The 21,206-nt window shown below is 36.3% G+C and overlaps 2 protein-coding genes and 1 non-coding gene across 4 annotated transcripts; 2 read left to right on the top strand and 1 right to left on the bottom strand.

Annotated features, from left to right (window-relative positions):
• Positions 1-477: 477 nt before the first annotated feature.
• On the top strand, positions 478-7,984 carry LOC140777125 (vacuolar fusion protein CCZ1 homolog). Of its 2 annotated transcripts, none has more exons than XM_073121034.1 (10): positions 478-684; positions 1,394-1,594; positions 2,644-2,737; positions 3,618-3,801; positions 3,973-4,082; positions 4,470-4,568; positions 4,717-5,181; positions 5,309-5,464; positions 6,480-6,709; positions 7,495-7,984. In XM_073121034.1, exons 2-10 carry the CDS (start codon positions 1,413-1,415, stop codon positions 7,523-7,525), a joined length of 1,551 nt encoding a protein of 516 aa, XP_072977135.1. In that variant the 5' UTR covers positions 478-684; positions 1,394-1,412; the 3' UTR covers positions 7,526-7,984. The 2 variants fall into 2 exon arrangements, with proteins under 2 accessions (XP_072977135.1, XP_072977134.1); XM_073121033.1 differs by having other exon boundaries at positions 1,388-1,594.
• Positions 7,985-8,319: 335 nt separating this feature from the next.
• TRNAG-CCC (transfer RNA glycine (anticodon CCC)) lies at positions 8,320-8,390 on the bottom strand. The gene has a single exon. It is a non-coding gene; the product is annotated as a tRNA-Gly (tRNA).
• A 75-nt stretch (positions 8,391-8,465) lies between these two features.
• On the top strand, positions 8,466-20,507 carry LOC140777124 (nicastrin). Its single transcript, XM_073121032.1, has 16 exons — positions 8,466-8,633; positions 9,588-9,701; positions 9,938-10,055; positions 11,061-11,140; positions 11,256-11,332; positions 11,468-11,545; positions 11,790-11,861; positions 11,966-12,039; positions 12,852-12,984; positions 13,070-13,141; positions 13,489-13,608; positions 14,505-14,576; positions 15,618-15,758; positions 18,761-18,845; positions 18,931-19,369; positions 19,914-20,507. The coding sequence occupies exons 1-16, from the start codon at positions 8,567-8,569 to the stop codon at positions 20,176-20,178; spliced, it is 2,007 nt and encodes a 668-aa protein (XP_072977133.1). The 5' UTR covers positions 8,466-8,566; the 3' UTR covers positions 20,179-20,507.
• Positions 20,508-21,206: the final 699 nt, after the last annotated feature.

Here is a 21,206-nt window from a genome sequence, read left to right as displayed (position 1 = left end):
AGTACCGGCCGTTGAACGAGAGTGATCAGATGGCATGTATTAATACAGCCAAGTAGCAAACAGCCTTTTTTGTGATCTAGTGTCATGATTAGTTTTAAGAAGAGGATTATATTAATTAACGAGTAAAATGCTGTTTGCTGGATGAGATTAATGTTTAGGATCTGGTTTTGTGTCAATATAAATAATAGTCTTCTGTGGCGACTACGGTCGGTTCCTTGCATTTAGCTAAATACTACGATATTGGACAAAAATACCCTCAGGAATCAACGGTTCGTGTTGACTGTAGAGGGTAAGATGGTCAGGTAGTCTTTTAGTCAAAACACTATTGGAAGGAGTCGTGGGTTTATTAGATTGGGCTTTTATTGGGCTAGGCCTTAATTAACTTATATAAATAAGGCCCGTATAGCCCACGCAATTAATACGCAATCCAACTACCGGTCAATAAGGCCCATTGCTAATTTACTATTACTCCGCCCTTCTCCACCTTCTGCTCTAAGTCTCCAACGACCACCGTACTCGAACCGGAGAAATCTCTAATCCCCTGCCATCCGCCCCCGTCTTCTCTAAAGCCCTCGTCCACTGAGCCGACCCCCGCAAGGGCGGAATCCATCAATGGAGCAGAGAAGGAATCGAGGGTTTTGTCTTTCTAGGTAAAAGGGAGAGAAGAAGAGGAACACGAATTTGGTAAGATCTCCTGGATTCGCTTTAATTTCGGCGAAATTTGTGTAAATTTATGGTGCTCGATGTTGTATACGTTATTCTTTCTGAGAATGGAAGACAGAAGGTGGCAAGAATTTGATTAAGATGCGGGAGAGTTGTTTAAATTGATCTTTCCTGTTCAAGAATTGAGTTAATCTCATTATAGGAAAGCCAACAAAGATGGCTAACGTGTGGGTAAAGAAAAAACTATTTGGATCTAAACTTAGTATTATTGGATATGAGTTTGGATTATCGCACAGTTTTCCTAATGTATAATGTACATTATAATGGGTATGTGAGTCGAGTGCCTTTGGCCCTTCGCAGATTAGGGTTTGGGTTGAACACCTGCAACTGAGATTCCCTTTTAAATAAAATGATTTCGCAAATCCTTGCTCCCTTTGATTCGTAGAAAATTATCCTTTAAGAACAGGCACGCAAAGTTTCATTACTTGAGGAATGAATCTCGGTAAGATGCACTTATGTAACCTGAGGAAAGAGATATTGTAAGAGCTTCCGGAAGTGATGCTTTGTCTTCTAAATATCCTTCTACGAGATGCTTTCTTTTCCCCTCCATATTGTTAGTATTCCCTACTTATTTGTGATACGAATACTTTAGTTTGTTTCTCTGGCAAATTTTAATATTTCATTATCTTTTTTAGCTCTACTATATAATTGGTTTATTTTCCAGATACAGGTTTTTGGAAATTGATGAAATGGGATTTTCTTCCATGAACACCACTAACGAGGGGATTCAGTTGTGTATTTTTGACTTAAGAAGGGGGCAATATGAAGGCCAAGAACTTGACAAGATATTATTATTTTTCCCTTCTAACTGCGCCTTTTCTGTTCAGCTCTCTGTGATAGGACTTTGTGAAGGAATCATCACGTTTACAAGGTGATCATAAATAGTTCCATTTTCTACACTTTTCAGTTATTTTTTTGCCATTAGTAATTTCAATGAACTTGTCCTTATTTGTAAATAATATTTCCCCTGTTTACAGAAAAAAGATAACATGCTTGTAATAGACCCTCCTTTGTCAACATTGTTCTTCTCTACAGTGGAAACTAGTTAGAAGATTTTTTACATTTTTGTAAATGTATATTTTGAGTTATGTGCTGCATGCATTTCTGCTCTTTACTTTTAAGTGTTTTTTGTTTGCATATGTGCAAGTAAATGCCTACTAGTTTACTTAGTTTAAAAATATCATAGTCAAATTCCATATATGCAACCAAGTTAGTTCTGGAAGAATGCTTGTCCAATGTAGTTAGGTAGCCTCACTCTCAATCTTACTTCCTATTTTCTTCTTATTCCTCTTTTCATCATTTAACCCACCTCCACTTGGGAAAATGGTTATAGCTTGGCAGTATAGGAGGAAAGAACAAATTACACGCTTTAGAGGATCTTTGAAGTTCATTTGATGGAGATGGGAATTGGTAGAAGGAAGGGTACGAGAGAAGGATGAAAAAGTCAGGAGAGGTCCAGAAAGATATTTTCTTATTAAATTGATCCCTATGATGATTGTTCATTAAATCAGACATGGATCACATAAGTTATGCAACAGGGGATCTTATTAGTTGCATTTGCCAACAATGCACCAATTTAGTTGCAATGAGTCAAAGGGGGTCCGATATACCTTTGATACTGGTTGAAAACAGTCATTGATGCTTGTGAGAACAACTGTTTTGCAGAGTTGGACACTGTGGCTTCCATTGGAAGGGGGATGTTCCTGTCTGGACTCCTCTGCCTCCGTCTGACTGTTACAAATTCTCTTTCTTATTTTTATAGTTTGTTATCTTTGTGTATGCTTGACTTCCTTTTTACATAATCTTAATTTTTTCGTCAGTATTTTTTCAGAGATCCTAATATCATCACTACATTATCAATGCTGCTTAGTTGAATATTGCATTATCATTCTGTATTCCTCTAACACCAGTTTGTGGCAGAATCTTTTCTGCAGAGGCTTCTTGTGAGGTAATAGAAGCAGAGAAGAAATCCCATGTGTTTTACCAGGCTGAACCAGATATATGGATGGTTTTGGTATGAACTTGATCTCTAAGATATTGTTCTCCTTTCGTCAATTTCCAACAAACCATACTCAATTACCAACTTAGCATTCAGCTAATGATCCAAGGCCAGCAGTTATGGGAAATTCTATAATTGTTCTTTCAAAGTAAAGTCCCTATGACGACGTGATTCATGACATTCAGCATACTAAAAACCAAAATCTATTTGTTTTGTTTCCAGTGTTATAATTTGAAGATCTTTGATGGAAACCCTTTCTAGTTTGGCTATCAAACTAAGATCAGTGTACTAGAATTTCTGGTCTTTATTGTTTGCCCAATACTTTTCAAATTTCTGGGAGATTTTGCTGACTGCTCCCTTTTCCAAACTGTTATAAGTTTTACCTCCAGAGCTGGCCGTCTTCTCAAAGTTGGCTAATGATTATTTGTGCTATCTTACACAGTCTCCTGTAGAAGTATAGTCGAAAACTTGAAATTCCTTAAATGGAGACCCAACTCTCTGAGGAGACACTTAAATTGTGTGTTCCTGTTAATTTCTTTCCTCCACTTCAAATGCATCAATAGGCAGCTATATCTAAAAATAACTTGGTAGGAGTGCAACCATAAAAAAGTTTAACAGTTTGCAAAAGGGTACAAGTGTTATACTTTTGCTGGATATTCACCTTATACATGACCTTTTTGCATTTTCTGCCTTCTGCGTTGTGGTTATGGTCCTTATGTTAAGGAATCCTCAATCCTTTGTTACTTTCGTTGTCCTTTGTTGCTTCTAACTTGTAAGTTGTAACTCTTTTGAACTTAGTTTTGGTTGCTGATAGACTTAGCGATTAACTGGTTATACTATCTTTCTTAATTACAATAGTAGTCTATTTGTTTGATAATTCAATTTTCACGGTCAGGTAGTGGAGAAAAATAAGGATAATGAATCTGTTTGGCGGTGTAATGCTTTACAAGGTGTTCTTAAGGAGCTACATTCTCTTTTCAAAATGTTTCATGGACCTGTACGGGCTTTACTTGACAAACAGCCCAGTGGTGAACTTGCTCGTAGCCACCTCTACTCGTTTGTCACAGACTATTTAACCGGTGAGAGGACTTTCTGATCTTGATAAATGGAAGAACATTATGCCGCCACTCACATGATTGCTATAGTGGGTGACTAAATTTTAATGTCCTTCATTACTGCTGCTTTATGTAGCTTGATTGACAGTTCTTGAGTAGATATGAATTCTTAAATTGACATCCTCCATTGAGCAGAATTTCATGTGGGGAAAAAGATCCAGATGCCATCCTTTCGTGATTGTCTGAGAGAGCGGGCTACCGTACAAATGCTGACTGTTTCACGAGAAGTTGCTCTTGATGTTCAGGTGTGAATGGTACAGCAATCATCTTTGTTAGATTGGAAAAAAGAAGAAAAATCTAACTAGCCTTAATATATATCTTTTATATGTTTCTTCTCTTGACTGTTGGTAATTCAATGATATTCTGGGTCTTATATTTCTTTTGCATTTCTTCTGTACTTTATACTCTTGTTTCTGAAAACAAATCAAGTAAAACAAGCAATTTTTTGATGGTTTATTATAATTATTGTCAGATATGAACATGATCTTTTGATAATTTATTGTGATTCTAGGAGAAACATGTTTTGAATATTGCCATGACCCATAATATCTTTCTTATAATCATGAAATAATAACATATTAGTATAAATGTTTTGTCTGATATATCACCCTATGATATTTGTATCTTTGCAGTCACTCGTGACAGTTATTGGATCTTCTTGCATTGGAACAGGAACCTGCAACGTACTTGTATTCTTTCAAGATCTGCTGGTTTCAACAACACTTCCTCCTGTACGGTTGTTTTCTTATCACTATTTTCTTGATCTCTATGATTGCTTCCTAATCACCATTTACGCTCTCTTTCCTCAGATTGCTAATTTAGGAGCAATATCTTCTTGTACGTGACTTATAATATTCACCCATATGGCTTGCATTGTAGGATGACACGGCAACCATATACACATATGCTGTTTTGAGGCTGACTCCACATGCTCTATCTTCTTATACGAGCTCTTGGTCCTATCTACGGAAGGGAACTTCTGCACCTAATATCTCTGCTGCCTCTACTTTGCCAAACATGGGAGCAGCAGCGGAAGAGTATCGACACGGATCTCGTGATACTTCTCCTGGAAGAAAGATCCAGACACACCATATACCAAGGCCTCTACAACGTGATAAATGGTCTAAGGGAAAGGATGGTTTTGTTGTCACTGATATTCCAGGTACAGAAGAAGGTGGTTTAATCCCTCTAACCCCAGTAGTGTGGCTCCAGCAGACAGAAGAGCGTGCATATATTTGTGTTTACCAGCACAAGAACCTGACAGTTGTACTCCTCATTCCTGTTTCTTCTTTGATGAATGGAGAACAGGACATAACTCTTGTGAAGCAGCAGCTTCATGAAAATGTAAGTATATTTGTTGTATGATTTTTTATCTGGTTTTTTATAATCTCAGCTTCATGCTTTTGTGCTCCTTCCTACATCTGGTGATGCAGGACATATGTAAATTCATTCTCTATTCATTTCCTCACAGGCATCAGAGAAATTTGTAACTGTTGAACAGAAATTATCTAGAGGTTGGGGCGGCGAAAATGCTTATCATGTCAGTGGATATCGATATTTACTTGTCGACAATGATAGAAGTGTGTCAAGGGCTTCCCCACCTGGAAAAGTCACAACTCTAACAAAGGTTTGACTTCAGCATAAGTTTGTATGGACTGAGTGTTGTTGTCCTTAGTCTCACTCACTCATCTAGATAACATGTTACAGCTTTCAATTTGTCGGCAGGACGAGAAGTATGCAAGTGTATTGGGTTATTTCTTGGGATCCATTTTCCTTATTATATCCTCAAGACTCCTAAAGTTTGTTGATTTTCAGTTCTATAGTCTTTAATCTTTAGCAATGAAATTTTTGCATGAACAATAACAACATCGAGATACTAGGAGTTCAGCTTATCTCACCAAAAGTAACTCTTGCATGCAACATTGTTTATAATGGTTGATCACTTAATTAATCTGTAGCATCACAGCTTGATGAACTATTACTCATTAGAGCCTGAGTCTACTTGATTGTTCAGAATGGACTCTGATTTCTGCCTATTATGCTTCCAATGGAGATATACATCTCTTAGGATACCAGGGAGGAATGGACAAAGTTGAACTTAAGTTCCCTACTGGAGCACATTCTACAGCGAGACATATTCAATGTCGGCTTTTGATAAACTTCTTTCCATCAATATAAATGCCATTTATATAACCTAACTCTCCATTTTCCTGAGTAACAGTTATGGTTAATTATCTGCAAGTACTTTTTCAATGGCATCTCTTTGGCAAATCATCTCGTGCAATGGGGGTGTTTGAGTATTTTATGCTTGCTACATTATCTCCCTTTACTAGTTTTACTGCTCACTGCTGTATCTCATACTTATTGTGAACTTTCATTTTTGTTTAAGATTTCAAGGGAATCCTAGATGAATGTATTAGATTGTTAGGAGAGTTCACCTTATCTCTTTGCAGGTTCAATTGGTAAACACATAATGCACATGATTCTGGTTGAAATATTTCACGGTCCTATTATACAAAGTGCAACATGTAACTTGTGTAGATGTATTCGCAATACAATTTTTTGTGCTGTACAAGATGCCTACTTCTGTACTACCTTTGAACACTGATCTATTTCGTTTCTTTTGTGTATGTGCTTTGCAGGACTCCCTGCTTGCGCTTAATAGGCTAAGAGAGGAGGTGGATTTGGAGAAGTCAAAAGCAGGGAGGGATAACCCTAATCATGAAAAGGATTTTGAAATCTGCATTAGAGCCAGAAATAATGCTTGGATAATTGCTAAGATTATCAGAGGAAGGGAGCTCTATATGGTCTTAGAGAAGGCCAATGAGACACTTCTTTATGCATCTGATGCTGTTGAAAAGTTCAGCAATAGGTAACATTGTGTTTTAGTATACTAAATGTGAATGATATTAAATTTCATACACTTAGAGTTAACACCAAATCAATAGAGTTTTATAGCTTGCTATGTTTTAGCATAATTCTAATTGTGTAGTTTACCTTCTCTACATATTAAATTAGACTTTTAGCGCATTTATTATTTTCTTGATTTGAGTGTTTTGGAACTGCCTTTGTTTCTATACAAGAGAAACTCTCATTGTGATAGTTTAATGTTCTATTATCTTCCCTTGAGGTGCCTAAAATACTTTTTTCTCTTATGCTTGTCACACGTCATAAAACATGGTTTAGTAGTTATTCTATGTCTTGGTTCAGCAGTGGCACAATTCAATCAATGTGAAAAATGTGAACTCAATGGTAGCTTGGTCTGATTGCTGAAAGTTGTAATACTATTTCTCCAGAGTGAAGTAGCTTTGGATCCCAATTCTTACCATATATCTCTTATACACCCACACTATATGGATTTAAGTTTATATGACAAAAGTTTTCATGTTATTCATTTGTTTGCATGTTACAAATATCACCTGGGTGAAGTAGTATTTTGAACTAACTTGGCATACTTAATTATGCTACAAAATTTTCATTTGTACACTTTACTATTATATGATTGATATCACAAATTATTGATTTTCAATTAGTCATAAACCAAGGAAAACCTTATGGCCAATTTTAACTGCTAATTTTTGTAGCAATTTAACCACTTCTCAGGGTAGTAGGAAATTTGTGTCTATTTATTCTGATAAAATGCAACTATTTATGCAGGTATTGCAATGGAGAATTTTCCTTAGACTAGCAAGTAGCAAAGCCAAAGTTACACGTGGATAGAAACCAAAGTATCACATCTGATACTGACCCTTGGGTCTCCAGAATGGCAATGATTTGTTCGGCATCATGGAAGTGGGTCTCGTCATGTTCACATTCACATCGACGCACTCCAAATTTACGGGGATTGACTCTAATCTTTGATTCCACAATAAAGGCACAAGAAAAATGAAAAGAAAAAAGAAATTGTTGAGCTGTCTACACTCTACAGTCACCTCCTTCCTCTTTATGATGTGTTTAGTGTCATATGTTTAAACTGTTACATGATCTGTGGTCATGCAGAGATTGCTAGTGGATTTTCAAGTACAGTAAGATGTTTGTAATCAGAGCACTCGAGTGCTCATTGTTGTAATTTTGGAATTTACGTCTCACATGCAACATCGTCCATAATGAATAAGAATACATGCAAAAGATAATGTATAATTGTACACATCAACGTGTTTTCTTCTCCAGAATCCAGATTGTGGACTATTTGCCGCTATCTTTAGCTGCTCTTCATAAGACTCACCTCTTCTTTAAGATCAGATGAGATCATGAGAGTGAAATCGAAGCACACTTGGTTATGGTCTTGCCGTGCATTTTATGTGGAAGGCAATAAGTTAACAATAAAGACATGATGGAAAGTAGCATTAATCTACTGCTGATTTGAGGTGCTTCATCAGATCTGGACTCTGGAGGTGATTCTCTAAATCAAATTAATAAAAAGCATGCAAGGTATTCTTTTTTTCCTCCACGACTAAAAAGAAGACATCCAATTTGAAGGAATGCGCATCCGGGGAATCGAACCCCGGTCAGTACCGTGGGAGGGTACTATGATACCACTACACCAGATGCGCCTGTTGAAAAATTTACCAAATATTAAAATAAACTCATAATTTTGTTTTTTCCAACCTCAAGTCGAGAAAAACAGAGGCTAATTGAAGGGAAGACGAAAGCGTTCTCGACGACGTGCCTTGACCGCTCCCCTTTGGTTAGGGCGCATATTCTCTTCCTCCTCCGTCTTCGCTTAGCCATGGCTCCCAGAGTTCTCTTCGCCGCCGTTCCCCTTTTTCTTGCTTTTCTTCACGTCCTAATCCCGGGTAAGTTTTCTCTACTCCTTCCTTCGATCCTCTGTAAGGATCCCTTCTTGGATGTCTCGCCGATCTTGAGAACCGATCCTTACTGAACGTCTTCCACCATGAGAGGTGAACTGTTTACAAATTTCGGGAAGTATGGAGGGTTTGTGGAATTCCGTCGATCTTTTCAGTTCTTGATGAACAAAATCATACTTTGATGCAAGTTGGCTCTTGCTAGAACTTATCGGTTTGGTCGCGTTACTAGCACTTGCATTTTCTGATCGGATGAGCATTACTGGATGTGATTAGAGCCGTCAATTTTAGCATCAGTGTGCATTACCTGAACTTTCTTTTGAGTCTATTGTATTTCTATGACAGGATTTTCCCGCCTTTCTTGGGTTTATAAACACTTCTTTATAGGTTAGCGTTGGATCTTTTTGTTCTTGCTGTTTGATTCTGCCAACTTCGTTAGCATGAGGGTTAATATGGGTTTAATGTCAGTGTCGTTTCAAGAGTCTTTCTTATTACACGTGGGCTTTTTAAGAGTCATAGCAAGTTTTGTTTTGTTTGGAAAGTTTTTGGCAAGTGTAGGTCTGTAAGTAGTTAATATTAGCAAAATAGCTACTTATATTAAATATTAAGGTACTTCCTATTACTAACTGCATTAAATAAGATAATTACCTAAGGAGTAATTCATTATCTAACTGGCTATGATCTTATACTTTTCTATAGTGACGATAAGATTTAAATATTGCTCGGCACAATACAAGAGTAATTGTGGAAATCAGTGATGATTATTATGATAGTAGGGAAGGAGTAGAAGGGAAAAGATTCTGTCTTGTTTTGACTTTTGGTTGTGAAAATAAAATCTACAATTGTGGGTTCTTTGTTCTGTTCTGTCAGATGCTTTGTTCATGTAGCTTTTTATATTTTTCATCCCTGTCTGAAGAGAAATGATTCTTTTAATTACTATATCAGGAGCTGTTGGCACTTTGGAGTCAGTTCCGGATCTTGAGAAGACAATGTACTTGAACGTTGAAAGTTTTCCTTGTGTGAGGCTTTTAAATCTTTTCGGTGAAATTGGGTGTTCTAGTAAGTATGCAAATTGCTTCCATTTCCATCTCCTTACCTTTTAAGATTACCTGCCACAGATGTTACAGTTAAACTGATAAAGTAGCATCACATAATTATTCATATAAAATCAGTCCCACTAATTCTTGGTATATCTACTGTCCTCATATGCTTGAACACCTGGTTCTTCATATCATAGACTAGAATGAGATACCATACCTATTTTTTAATTTCCAATCTAAATTTTATGTTATCAGATCCTGGCCGGGACAAAATTGTTGCACCAATTGTACAATACAGCAAAAATGATGAGCAGTTGATTCATTTATCTGCAGTTTTGCTTCCCTTAGAACAGATGCAGAATTTCTTCTGGAGGCATGACAATTTCTTACTCTCTGTAGTAGTCATTTGATTATCTATTACAGTCTTGCATGGATTATGATGTCAATAATAATTGCATTAGTTGCCCTTATGTGTCTTCTCTAAATTAGCTTCTTATTTCATCATAATCTAAGTTAAGCAACATCTATATGCACTTATATGATCTTAAATGATCTACCTTCAATGATTGGTGATTTCGATTAGTTCTAGTCCTGTTAAATATTTTCAATGATTAAGGTAGAATCAAAGCTGGAAGATCTATTTCTCCAATTGCATCTAAAAACTTTTGAGAAAATTTTAGTACATAATTCTTTAAAGTCTAAAGCATAGATCTGCACAATCTACTCCTCAATGATTACCAATTCTACCTATCCAAGCTGACTTTTATTGTGAATATAAAATTAGAAAATGTGAGAAGTTTATTCTCCCCCTTTTTATCCAAAATTCTGCCTTCTAATCCTTTCATGCACTTGGTTTGAGTTTGATACCTTGATAAGTGGGTGTTGTGGATACCTCTCTGTATTGGTGCCGATACATGGTCAGCGAGACAACTAATTGTTTACGCTACCTATATTAGCTAGAAATGCACTACCTGGAGGGATCCATGAAATTCTTGTGCAAGACCAGATCCAGCTCAACTATCAAATGAATAAGGTCTTTAAGTGCATCAGTGCATGCCTTCTAGTATCAAACTTTTGAGCAGATGATCCCTTCAGATATTATGGATTTTATATAGCCCTGGTGGTGGATATTGTGCCATCCTTTTTGTTAAAAGCCCGAAATTTGGAGTTTTAGCTTGTAATTCACTTTTAAGAACATTTTTGTATGTTCCTTTCTTTGCTCAATGAATGAAAAACTGATATTCTTGTTTGTCTGCCTGCCATTTTGTGATACTGTGGATGCATGCATACATCACTTTGATAGGACGATTATACATAAAGAACGTGTACTACATGCTCAGGAAAGATAATATCATAATAACACCAAATTTTTGTTCAGGGTTTCCAGTGATCCAGATTTTTCCAAAAGAATAGCTGGTGTTTTGGTTGAGTCAAGCAATCAGAAAAACAGATCATTGGGTCAGTTAGATATCTTCATCAACCTTGTTTTGGATGTTTTGAAGCTGTCATTGATGACCTTATCATTGTATGCCATTTTAAGTAAATCGCCATGCAAAATTTTCTGATAATGTAGGATTCTCGCCAGTTGAAAAATTTCCACAAGCAAATTTTGCACCATACCGGAACCTTAGCTATGAATGGAATCCTGCTGTAAGTTACTAGAGATTGATCTTTCATTTGATCACCATATTGTTAAGTTCTTTTGATTGTGATTACTTTCTGTATCATAGAACTTGTCATGGTTTCTTAGATAAAAGCATTAATTGTGCCCATATCATTGTGTAGGGTTCTGGTATAATGTGGAAGCGTTACAACTTTCCTGTCTTTTTACTCTCCATGGAGAGCACATCAATTTTGCGAGAGGTATTTCTTTCTTCTGTCATGATTCTCTAGATTGCTCTAATGCTATGTCAGCTTTGTTCAGAATGATTGTTTCTTTTTAGTGTGATATCTAGATAATTGGTTCGTGCTACTTGTTTGCTGGTTGGACAAGTGATGGTGTTACATGTCAATGCTGTACTTTGTTTATTTATAAATTGAATATTAAGTTTCATATGTTCCTCATGCATGTGTTGCAACTCTTATTTTTGTGTTAGTGTCCTTCCAGATTGCCAAAAACAATGCCAAGAACAGTGATGCATATCCAGCAAATGTTGCTGAATTTGACCTGGTCATGCAGGTTTGAGAGTTCTCTTTAAGTATTTCTATTCGAGTAGTGTAGTAACTTTATGGCTATGAAGTAGTAATATTGACTGAAATGTTGTCTTCTACATTCGACTTCAGACTACAAAAGTTGGCACTAGTGATTCAGAATCTTGTCTGAGAGAACAGTCATGTTTGCCCTTAGGCGGATTCAGGTGATTTTTTTCTCTTATCAGCAAGAACTATTTTACAATAATTTTGTCATAATGCACCTGATGCCTGTGCTCCATTCTTACATTACAATCTGAAATTGAGCTCTTCTCTTCAATAGAGAGTACTGGCTTTAGTTGGGACTGATAATCTTCATCATGAGCATCTGAACTTTTATTCTTGAGTTTCTCTTATTGGTTGAAGGATACTACTATTAGTACAGGAAAGAGGAAAAATAAACCCACTAGTATTTAGAGGTCGGCTTCCTTTGCATACTTATTCTCTCTAAACAGGCACTCCTTTTCAGTCTTTCTGGTTAATATGATCTCAATTAAATCTGGTGATAAGACTTATTAGTTCATCCATCTTTTTGCAGCCTTCTTTCTTCTGTCTTGTCAATCAAGAATTATGTAGCTTCTCTGTTAGTGCATTATTTTTCTACAGAATAGTGAAGAAGAATAATTCAGAGCTTAACATTAAGCTTGTAAATACTGACATCTTAACAGTTTAACAAGCTCCTTTACAATTTGTTGGAACTCATTTTTCAAAAGAAAAGCACTTACATCTCAGGAGTTTCTGATCTTGCCCAGATCTGCTTATTTTTAACTTAACACTGTAGGAAATACGTTTCAAACTGACTAGAAATTAACTGCCATGCACGCCAACAATGCTCACCTTCTTCAGATACAATTTTCTTTTGGAATCTATATCACATACTGTTATCTTTTCGTATAGTACTCTCAATAGTCATCTTATATATATATATTGCTTTGAATATTTAATCTTCTTTTATATTATTCTGACATCTTAAGGGCAGTGTATGGTCTTCGCTGCCACCTATCAACATTTCATCAACAAAACCTCCCAAACCTATCTTAATGACGGTGGCATCTCAGGATTCCGCATCATTTTTCCGTGACCTAAGTCTAGGTGCCGATTCTCCCATATCTGTAAGTTACTTGTATTGGAAATCTGTATGTTACTTTCAACAAATGTTTTCAAGAATGGAGGGATTATTTGTTTGACCAATCACAGGGGTTGGTTGCTCTGCTGACTGCAGTTGATGCCCTTTCTAGTATTGATGGTTTAAACAAGCTCAGGAAACAGGTAGCTCACCTTTTAACACCAAACTATAATCAGATTGTGCTACAAACTATTGCTTTTGCGTCCCATATCTATCTTTGCAACCTGCTATGCAATCCTAAGATCCTTTTTCTTCTTTTGCCTTGATTTTTTACTTTTAGCTTTTAGTAGTCATTGACCTATGTATGTGTTAGTGCATTGTTTTAAGTTTTAACTCGACACATGGGTAATTATGTGTGTGTGTGTCTATATATATATATAATTATTATTATTAGGACAAAAATATGTGAATGTGATATGTAATTATTTTCCCTTTGTTTAATTTGTGTCATATTTCTGTATTCTAATATAAGATTCATGCTTATATGCAGCTTGTATTTGTGATTTTTACCGGAGAGGCATGGGGTTACCTTGGTAGCCGAAAATTTCTGCAGGAATTAGATATGGGTGCAGATGCAGTTAATGGCATTAACAGTAGTATGATTGAACAGGTAGGAGATACATGGCAAGGATGCCTCAAGTTTAAACTTTTTTGAGAGTTCGTCTTATACTCTTATCATGGTTTTACATTATCTAATTGAAGCCTTACACCAAGTCTTACAGAAATCAGATCCAATCCCTGAACCTGTTGCAAAAACCTTTGAAGCTTTGGGTTCCTCGTGTTCTTCCTATGACAACTGACTCTTCTTGCTTATTACTTATTAAAATCCAGAATATATAGGTAGAAGTTCATTTTTCAATTTTCTAAACTCATATATAGGTTATAAAGAGCTGTTGTATAACTCTATTCTATTGATAGCCTATCCATTTTGTAGGAAATCCAGCATGATGATTCATGTTAGAAATATTTCCTGGGTAATAATTAAGAGTTTTGCTGTTGACTACTTGACTCCTTTTTTTAAACCTCTAATAGGATACATCCATAAATTGATATTAATTTGGTTTTCCATTCTAATGAACTCTTGTCATTGGCTCTGGCTTTCTTATTTTAGTTAAATTTGTATCATCTACTGGCTCTGTGCCTTTTTCCCATATTTTAATCTTTATCTGTGGAAATTTTTTATTACTGGACTCTTACTTTGGTCTTCAAATATAGAGAAAGAGTACTAGTCTGGCAAGAAACCAACTTTGGCATTTTATGTATAACTGGTTTCATCGATGACAGGGTAGTCTTGTCAGACTATTCTCTCGAATCTCTTCATGACCTTTAGCGACAGAGTTGGCCCATCCCTCAGTCTTTTATCGTGAGACTTTTTGTTAAGCTAGAGATTTATTTAGTAAATTTACTCTCATTTTTAGTGTGAAAGTTTTTAATATGGTTTCATTTGACATTTTCTTAACCATATTATTTGTTTATCATGGAGATGTAACCTATGCTATTTTTCAGGTACTTGAGATAGGCTCTGTTGGCAAGGGCTTAGGTCAAGAGGGTACAACCTTTTATGCACATGCTGAAGGGGTGAGTCTGGCCTATGCAGCTATGCATAGAGAGCTAAGAATTTTCCTTCCCATGCTGTCCTATCTTAGACATAAATTTCATTTGAGTATTGAAATTTACAAGATAAAATTCTGGGGTGTGGTGGGTGGAGAGAAATGCTTGACTTCATGATGAATCAAGCTTTGGTGATTCCACGACTTGGAGCATTGTTGGCAAATGCCAAGAATATTTGCCAAGAATGCTGAGTATTGGAGGAGGCTGTGTTGTATTTCTTAGTCCTTTGCTCAGGTCATATTGAAAGATCAGTTTTCCTAGCTTTGGCTCATCAGAGTCATAAAACGGAAATAAAATAAAAATATAATTGAGGAAAGCTAAATGACCAAGTATAAATAGGATCCTCATGGAGATGACTAGTGATTTAGCAAAAATAGAAAAATAATTGAAAGGGAATGATAGACACCCTATATAAAATCAAGGAGAAAAATCCTTTTCAGTGTCCCTATCACTGCTCTTCGATGATTAATTTTGCAGCATATTTTAGGGAATGATAATTACAGATTTCCTTGATGGAGATGAAAGGGAGCAGCCACTGATATTGAGCAAGCTTCTAAATAGTTAATGCGTAGTTGTCAATTAATATCAAACTGATCTACTAATCTGGTGTGTCTTCTGTAGAATTTTCATTACTGGTTAAAATAATTTCAATTTCTAAACATTATGTACTTCATGCTTTTCTGATGCTTGGGGAGAATACATGCCAAGTACCATCATCCTTCTTATCTTTAGTTTTGCTTAAGCTGACTTGACTCATTGGTTGGAGCCAGTAGATGAAATTACTGAATTAGAATGAATTACACTGTAATGAAAACTACATTCCTTGAGTATTATAAAGAAGTTAGTGGTCATTTTTATTGTTACTAAGGCTTTTGTTGCATCTTGTAATCTGATAGATGTGCAAATTTATGCATCTTCATTTTCATGTTTACAGTAAGTGGATGACCTAAATAGCTGAATGGTTGAAACCTTTTCTCCATTGAGAATACCCTTTGCTATATTTTGTAGGGTTCATCCTTTAGAAAAGAAATGCTGAGTGCCTTACAAAGTGCCAGTGATTCACTTGGTTCAGATAATGTTAAGATCAAAACTGCAGATGCATCAAATCCTGGTGTTCCACCATCTTCATTGATGACCTTTCTTAGAAAGGTTGGTCTAATTGAAAGCTTTTCTTAATTGTATATTTTATTCCCTACAGTATTTTTGTAGATTTACTTCATAAGAGCCGGCTAAGGTTAGTAGAAAGAAGTAAACAACATGATCTTTAGGAATCTGTGAGCTGTTGTATAACATACAATTCATGTTGTTCTACTTTGTTTGTATTTATAACTAAATTACTTGACTAGATTCTTACTGAAATTTGTAATATGGTTTTTAAGATTGTTATTCCAACTATATTTAGTGTATTGCTAAAATACATACCTGCTGCTCTCTGCTCTCTGCTTCAATTGCTTTCTCATGATGGCAGTCGAGATCTGACTGAGTATTTAATTTTGGATGACTTGATTATCTACCTAAACATCTTAAACTGTAAGAGTAGCTCAAAGGCATTCTGCCTTCTAGGTGTTGTTTAGGCATTTTACGAGTTAGACCATGATGAATTTGAGTCCTGAGGTTAGTCATTTTTATCTAAAATCTGGTTGCGTGTGATTGCATGTCTAGTTTTAAAATCTTGTATTTCCCATTTTCTAAGAATTTTGTCGGGACTTAATATAGGAATCATGACCGCCATGTATAAACTTGAGATACATGAAGTCTTAACAGTTATTGAACTTCATAATATAATGAAACTCATTTTATTTAATAACTTCTATTCAAAAACCTTCAAAGATATAAAATATTAAAATTATACAATCAAGGTCTTCTAAATATTACTAAAGCAATTTTTAGCTTTTCAATTTAAAACTAAAAACCACTATTACAACTGAAGGTATAAAGGCCAAAATTCTAAGTGGAGGTAGAGTCCCGGCTCCCACGTTCATTCGCTGCGGTGACCAGCATTTGAAATGATAAAAGAGTTCAATGAGTTAGCAACTTTGGCTTAGTGATTGAATCCACGCAAAAGCTAGAATAAATTCTATTTTATCTAATAGGAAATCTTAACCAAAGGTTCATAATTAATAATAATAGCCTGCATGTTCGTAATATGGATAATAAGCACATGTAATGATAGTACGATTAATAAGCTAATAATATGCTCAATTTTATTTTGCAAGTTTTATCAATCTCAATATTGCCACCCGTCTCAGTTTGGGATTGCGCTTAGATTCATATTAACTAAAAATCACCTCGAGATGACTCTCGAGTCTTCTCTCATAGTTGATTTGGTTAGGATTATAGGGAGGTACCATAATATGATAAGCGCAATGTGTCTTTTCCACTAACCATAGAGAGATATTAGGATCATCTCAGAGAGATTTCTAGTTTAGCCTGGGCTGTTTCCTAATCCCGCTAGAGTGACCTAAACTGATCATAGGATCAGGAATAGGTTTGTCCCTCTGAATTTCAAGGTAGAGTTGAGTCACTATAGAAAGATGTATAAAGAATATCTAATTTGAGTTTGTTATCAGAATCCAACCTATTTATAACTCATGCTAAGCAAATTACTCATGACCAATATATTGGCTAATTGCACGAAGAATAATATTTTTATGAATTAATGTATGGCATGTATAATACTTCATGAAAACAATAATGATACATGAAGTATGAAGACAACATAATAAAGCTATAATATGAAACATGAGAGGATAAATATGTGAGTAAATCCCCACTTGCGGTCAATAATCTAGAGATGAGTGCAAATCTTCACTGTCATCCATAAATAAACTCTTATTTTAATTTAACAATAACTAAAGTTTCTGAATTTAAAACTAATTAAAATTTTACAATGGGCTAATTCAAGCCCAAAGGGTTGGGCTAGGCTATAGCTGGCCACCTAGAAATTCAACTTAAATGGATTGGGCTAAAGACTGAATCCCATAAAACTAATTGAGTCGGGTCATGTCCTTTGGATTTGAAATCCGAACTTGACATGAATCCCCTCAACTTAAGGGAAGAAAATTAGACTCGTGTTGCCAGATTGTCTTTTTCCTTGAAGGGACCAGAGAGAGAGAGAGAGAGAGAGAGAGACCATCGGTGATCACCGTCACTAGTGGTCCTCTGATAGCACCCGACGGTTCCTCACCACCATAGCCACGTGCTCGAGAAGAGAGGAGGTCGGATTGACTTCATAGCGATTGGCGATTCGAGCCACGAGGGCTCTTAAAAGGAAGTACTCACGACACGAGGCTGATGACTCAAAATTTCTGGTAAAGGGCAACAGTGACCCAAAACCGCCAGTCAATGAGCTTAGTTGAAACCGCAAACACCAAAATTTAGGTATTTTCAATCTACCTTATTAAACTCAAATTAAAATTGGTGGGAGAGGACTCATAAGCAGCTTGTTTGGTGATAGTAATTTACTCCAAGGCACTCAACGACCCAACCACAACAACGGCGACTTCGGTGGTGGAGGAAGAAAAGGAAAGTTAAGGGAAAGAATGAAGAGAAGGAGAAGAAAAATCCTGATGCTTCTCATAGACGAGTTTGCTAGGTTTTATAGCTAGGGCATCGTAGAAAATCTAGCAATCGCCCCTAATTTGAGTTGGAGAAGGAAAGAAGAGAAGAGAAAGAAAGGAGGAGAAGGGTGAGGCACATGCCCTCTCCTTCTCTCTTTTTTTTTTTTTTAAATATTACAAATTTTAGAATCATGTCCAAATGTAATCTGCATAGCCTTCTAAAGTTCTTGAGTCACTTGAGCACAAGAGTTCAGCTTTGTTTAAAGGCCTGGTATGTTTAATTCGGCTGCTTTAGTAAGAAGATTTCATTAATAGCATTCAGCTGGTTTAGTAAGAAGATTGCATCAACAGCATTCAGGCTTATGCACTTTATGACAGTAATGAGAAAACTTCACCAGTTCAGACAGTCAATTTTATGCTAAAAATCCAAATGTCCATAACTGTATTTCTTGGTAGCCATGACTTTGGAAAGTCCTTATTTTCTCTTCTTAGTGCTCTCTCTCTCTCTCTCTCTCTCTCTCTCTTTCTCTCTCTATGTTTTCATATGTACATATACTTGCCATTTGTTGATATATCTGGTCATCTGTGCAGAACCCATCAACTTCTGGAATTGTATTGGAGGACTTTGATTCTTCCTTCAGCAATAATTTTTACCACAGCCATCTGGATAATCCATGTAAGTTGAGCATTTATGATACATGAATATAGACTTTATTTCCTTGAGATTTGGTTGTCCATCCTACTCCTTACTTGAAACGCAGCAAATATCAACTCTTCATCAATAGCAGCTGCTGCTGCTTTGGTTGCCCGGGCATTGTACATTCTTGCAACTGATGACTTGCCCTTGGATCTTATGACACTGAATGCTATAAAAGTAAACGTCTCCTTGGTTGAAGAATTAGTAGGATGCCTTTTGACTTGTGAACCGGGCCTGTCTTGTGGCATTGTAAGAAAATTCATTTCTCCAAGCAACAATTGCCCAAGTCACTATGTCGGTGTTTTTCTTGATTCACCTTCTGAGACTCAATCCCCTCAATATGCTGATGATACGTCTCGGTTTGTGTGGAACTTTTTGGCTGATAAAACTGCTATCAAGAAGGGCAATATAACTCCATGTGTGGGAGAGTGCAGTAACGTCGGGGAAATATGCATTGGGGCAGAAATTGAGGGCAAAGGTAGATGCGTTAAATCTACAACAAGGTATTTCCTTTTCCCCTTGGTTAGCATACCAGTATGCAATGGTTAACAAATCTCTCTTACTTATGATGCATGATGCCTCTGCATTTTTTTCCTTTGCTAGTGGATATTTCCCTAGTTGCTTCCTGTTTTTCCTTTGAGATGAAAGGGATCTTAGCCCCATTCCTTTCCCTCCATGTTTAATCCATTATTGGTATACCATGCACATTTGTATTATGAGGGCTTTCCGCCCTGGGGAGCAACTCCACCAACATCTGACTATGTACAGATTCTAGATTGAAAAATGCTGTTGAGTACACTGAACATTGCTTTTCATGCATAATAAATGCCTTTCTTCTGTAGATCTCACAGAGAAGAAACAGTACATCCAAAGTGTGTTGATTCTTGCTTATTTCAGGGGAACACATATTGCCCTTGTCTAATTAGTTACATTCTCAGTGTCTATGGCGATGGATGGCTGTCAATTACATTCCTATTTTTTAATCTGTTTCAAGCTTCTTTTTTTATTTTATCTCTAATGCTTCTTATGATAATCTTTCCAATTCAGGTACATTCCAGCTTATTCAACAAGGCTGAAGTTTGTAGACAATTCATGGCATGTCTTGCCTGCCAATTCCTCTGATACTATGGGGGCAGTAGATCCTGTTTGGACTGAAAGCTTTTGGAATACTATTGGTCTTAGAGTTTATACAGTGCAGAGTGCAACTTATGACCGTTTCGTTCTTCTTGGTGGTGTGACTGTTACAATTGCCTCGTACGTCATGGTGATTGTCGCCAGAGCTTCTCTAGCAAAGGCTATGAAGCATGACTAAGACATACTTACTGCTGGATATCCAGTGAGGCTGATTTCATTTGACCCTTAGATTTATGCTGGCATTTGCAATTCCTGCTTTTCTGAGAGCCGCATTCTACTGTTCATCTATGTAGTGAACAGTAATGGGAGCTAGTCAGCTAGATGACAAGTAACAAGTTGGCTACCCGATGACATATATACTTTTGCTTGGCCATCAGTCATTTATTCTCTTCCTTTTTGGTAGTATGGGGAAGAAATGCGGACCATTAGCTTTATTGCAATCTTTGTCATGAATTATAGTGTTCAAGTTAAACACTCAATCTTCTATTGAATCATTGTTTAAATGTGCCTTGAATTCATTTTTTTTTTCTAACATGGACTTAAGAGAGATATGAGACTATTAAAATGTCACAGCAAAGAAAAGAGGACAAACGTAATGCGAGTTTTTCTTCTTTCTTTTTTTTTTGAGAAGAAATGGGGATGAGTCCCCAATTAAGCTTGTAAGTTCTGTTGTTTCAACATGAAGTGTGATTTCAGACTTGCAATGATCCATGTTTTCATGATCATATGCTGCAGCTTTACTTGTTTGACACTTTCTAATGTCCTTCCTCAAAATTATTCATATAATTGGTAGGAGGACAATTAAAATGTTGGAGATGTTTCCAATGTCTTGGAGCATGCTTGTTTCAGTAATAGTCATTTGTGTAATCCTTTATGCAGCATTTTCATAAAAAGCCCTTCTAAGTAGACCTGATTTATAAATGGATTAATGGAGTTGATACAACATATGCTTATTTATTTGCTGAGCTCTTGAGGAAGCCTTAAAAGCTGTATTTATTCCTTACCTACTCCTTCCAACAGTTAAATGCATTTCTGAATGGCAGAAATCTTAATGTAAAGGGCCCAGTGAGAAGTTGCAACGAATCCACAGTCCCATACTAGCAATATCACAAACACAAGATGACAACCTAATCAGAGTCTTGAATCCCTAGTTTCATCACCAATAATTGTTTGTCGCTGTTTCTAGACCTCATCAAATGCATTTTG

This window comes from Typha angustifolia, chromosome 15 (assembly GCF_048772165.1).
Source record: "Typha angustifolia cultivar Huaian chromosome 15, ASM4877216v1, whole genome shotgun sequence".
Lineage (NCBI taxonomy): Eukaryota > Viridiplantae > Streptophyta > Magnoliopsida > Poales > Typhaceae > Typha > Typha angustifolia.
Note: the sequence above shows the minus strand (reverse complement) of the source record. Positions and strands in the feature narration are given on the sequence as shown.

What these genes read in the sequence shown, in the direction of transcription:
- LOC140777124 (XM_073121032.1), top strand. Translation starts at nt 8,567, where the DNA reads ATGGCTCCCAGAGTTCTCTTCGCCGCCGTTCCCCTTTTTCTTGCTTTT. An exon ending in ACAGTAGTATGATTGAACAG is followed by an intron (nt 13,609 to 14,504) that starts GTAGGAGATACA and finishes GCTATTTTTCAG; the next exon opens with GTACTTGAGATAGGCTCTGT. An exon ending in TTTATGCACATGCTGAAGGG is followed by an intron (nt 14,577 to 15,617) that starts GTGAGTCTGGCC and finishes TATATTTTGTAG; the next exon opens with GGTTCATCCTTTAGAAAAGA.
- LOC140777125 (XM_073121034.1), top strand. Translation starts at nt 1,413, where the DNA reads ATGGGATTTTCTTCCATGAACACCACTAACGAGGGGATTCAGTTGTGT. An exon ending in AGCAGCAGCTTCATGAAAAT is followed by an intron (nt 5,182 to 5,308) that starts GTAAGTATATTT and finishes ATTTCCTCACAG; the next exon opens with GCATCAGAGAAATTTGTAAC. An exon ending in GTTGAAAAGTTCAGCAATAG is followed by an intron (nt 6,710 to 7,494) that starts GTAACATTGTGT and finishes CTATTTATGCAG; the next exon opens with GTATTGCAATGGAGAATTTT.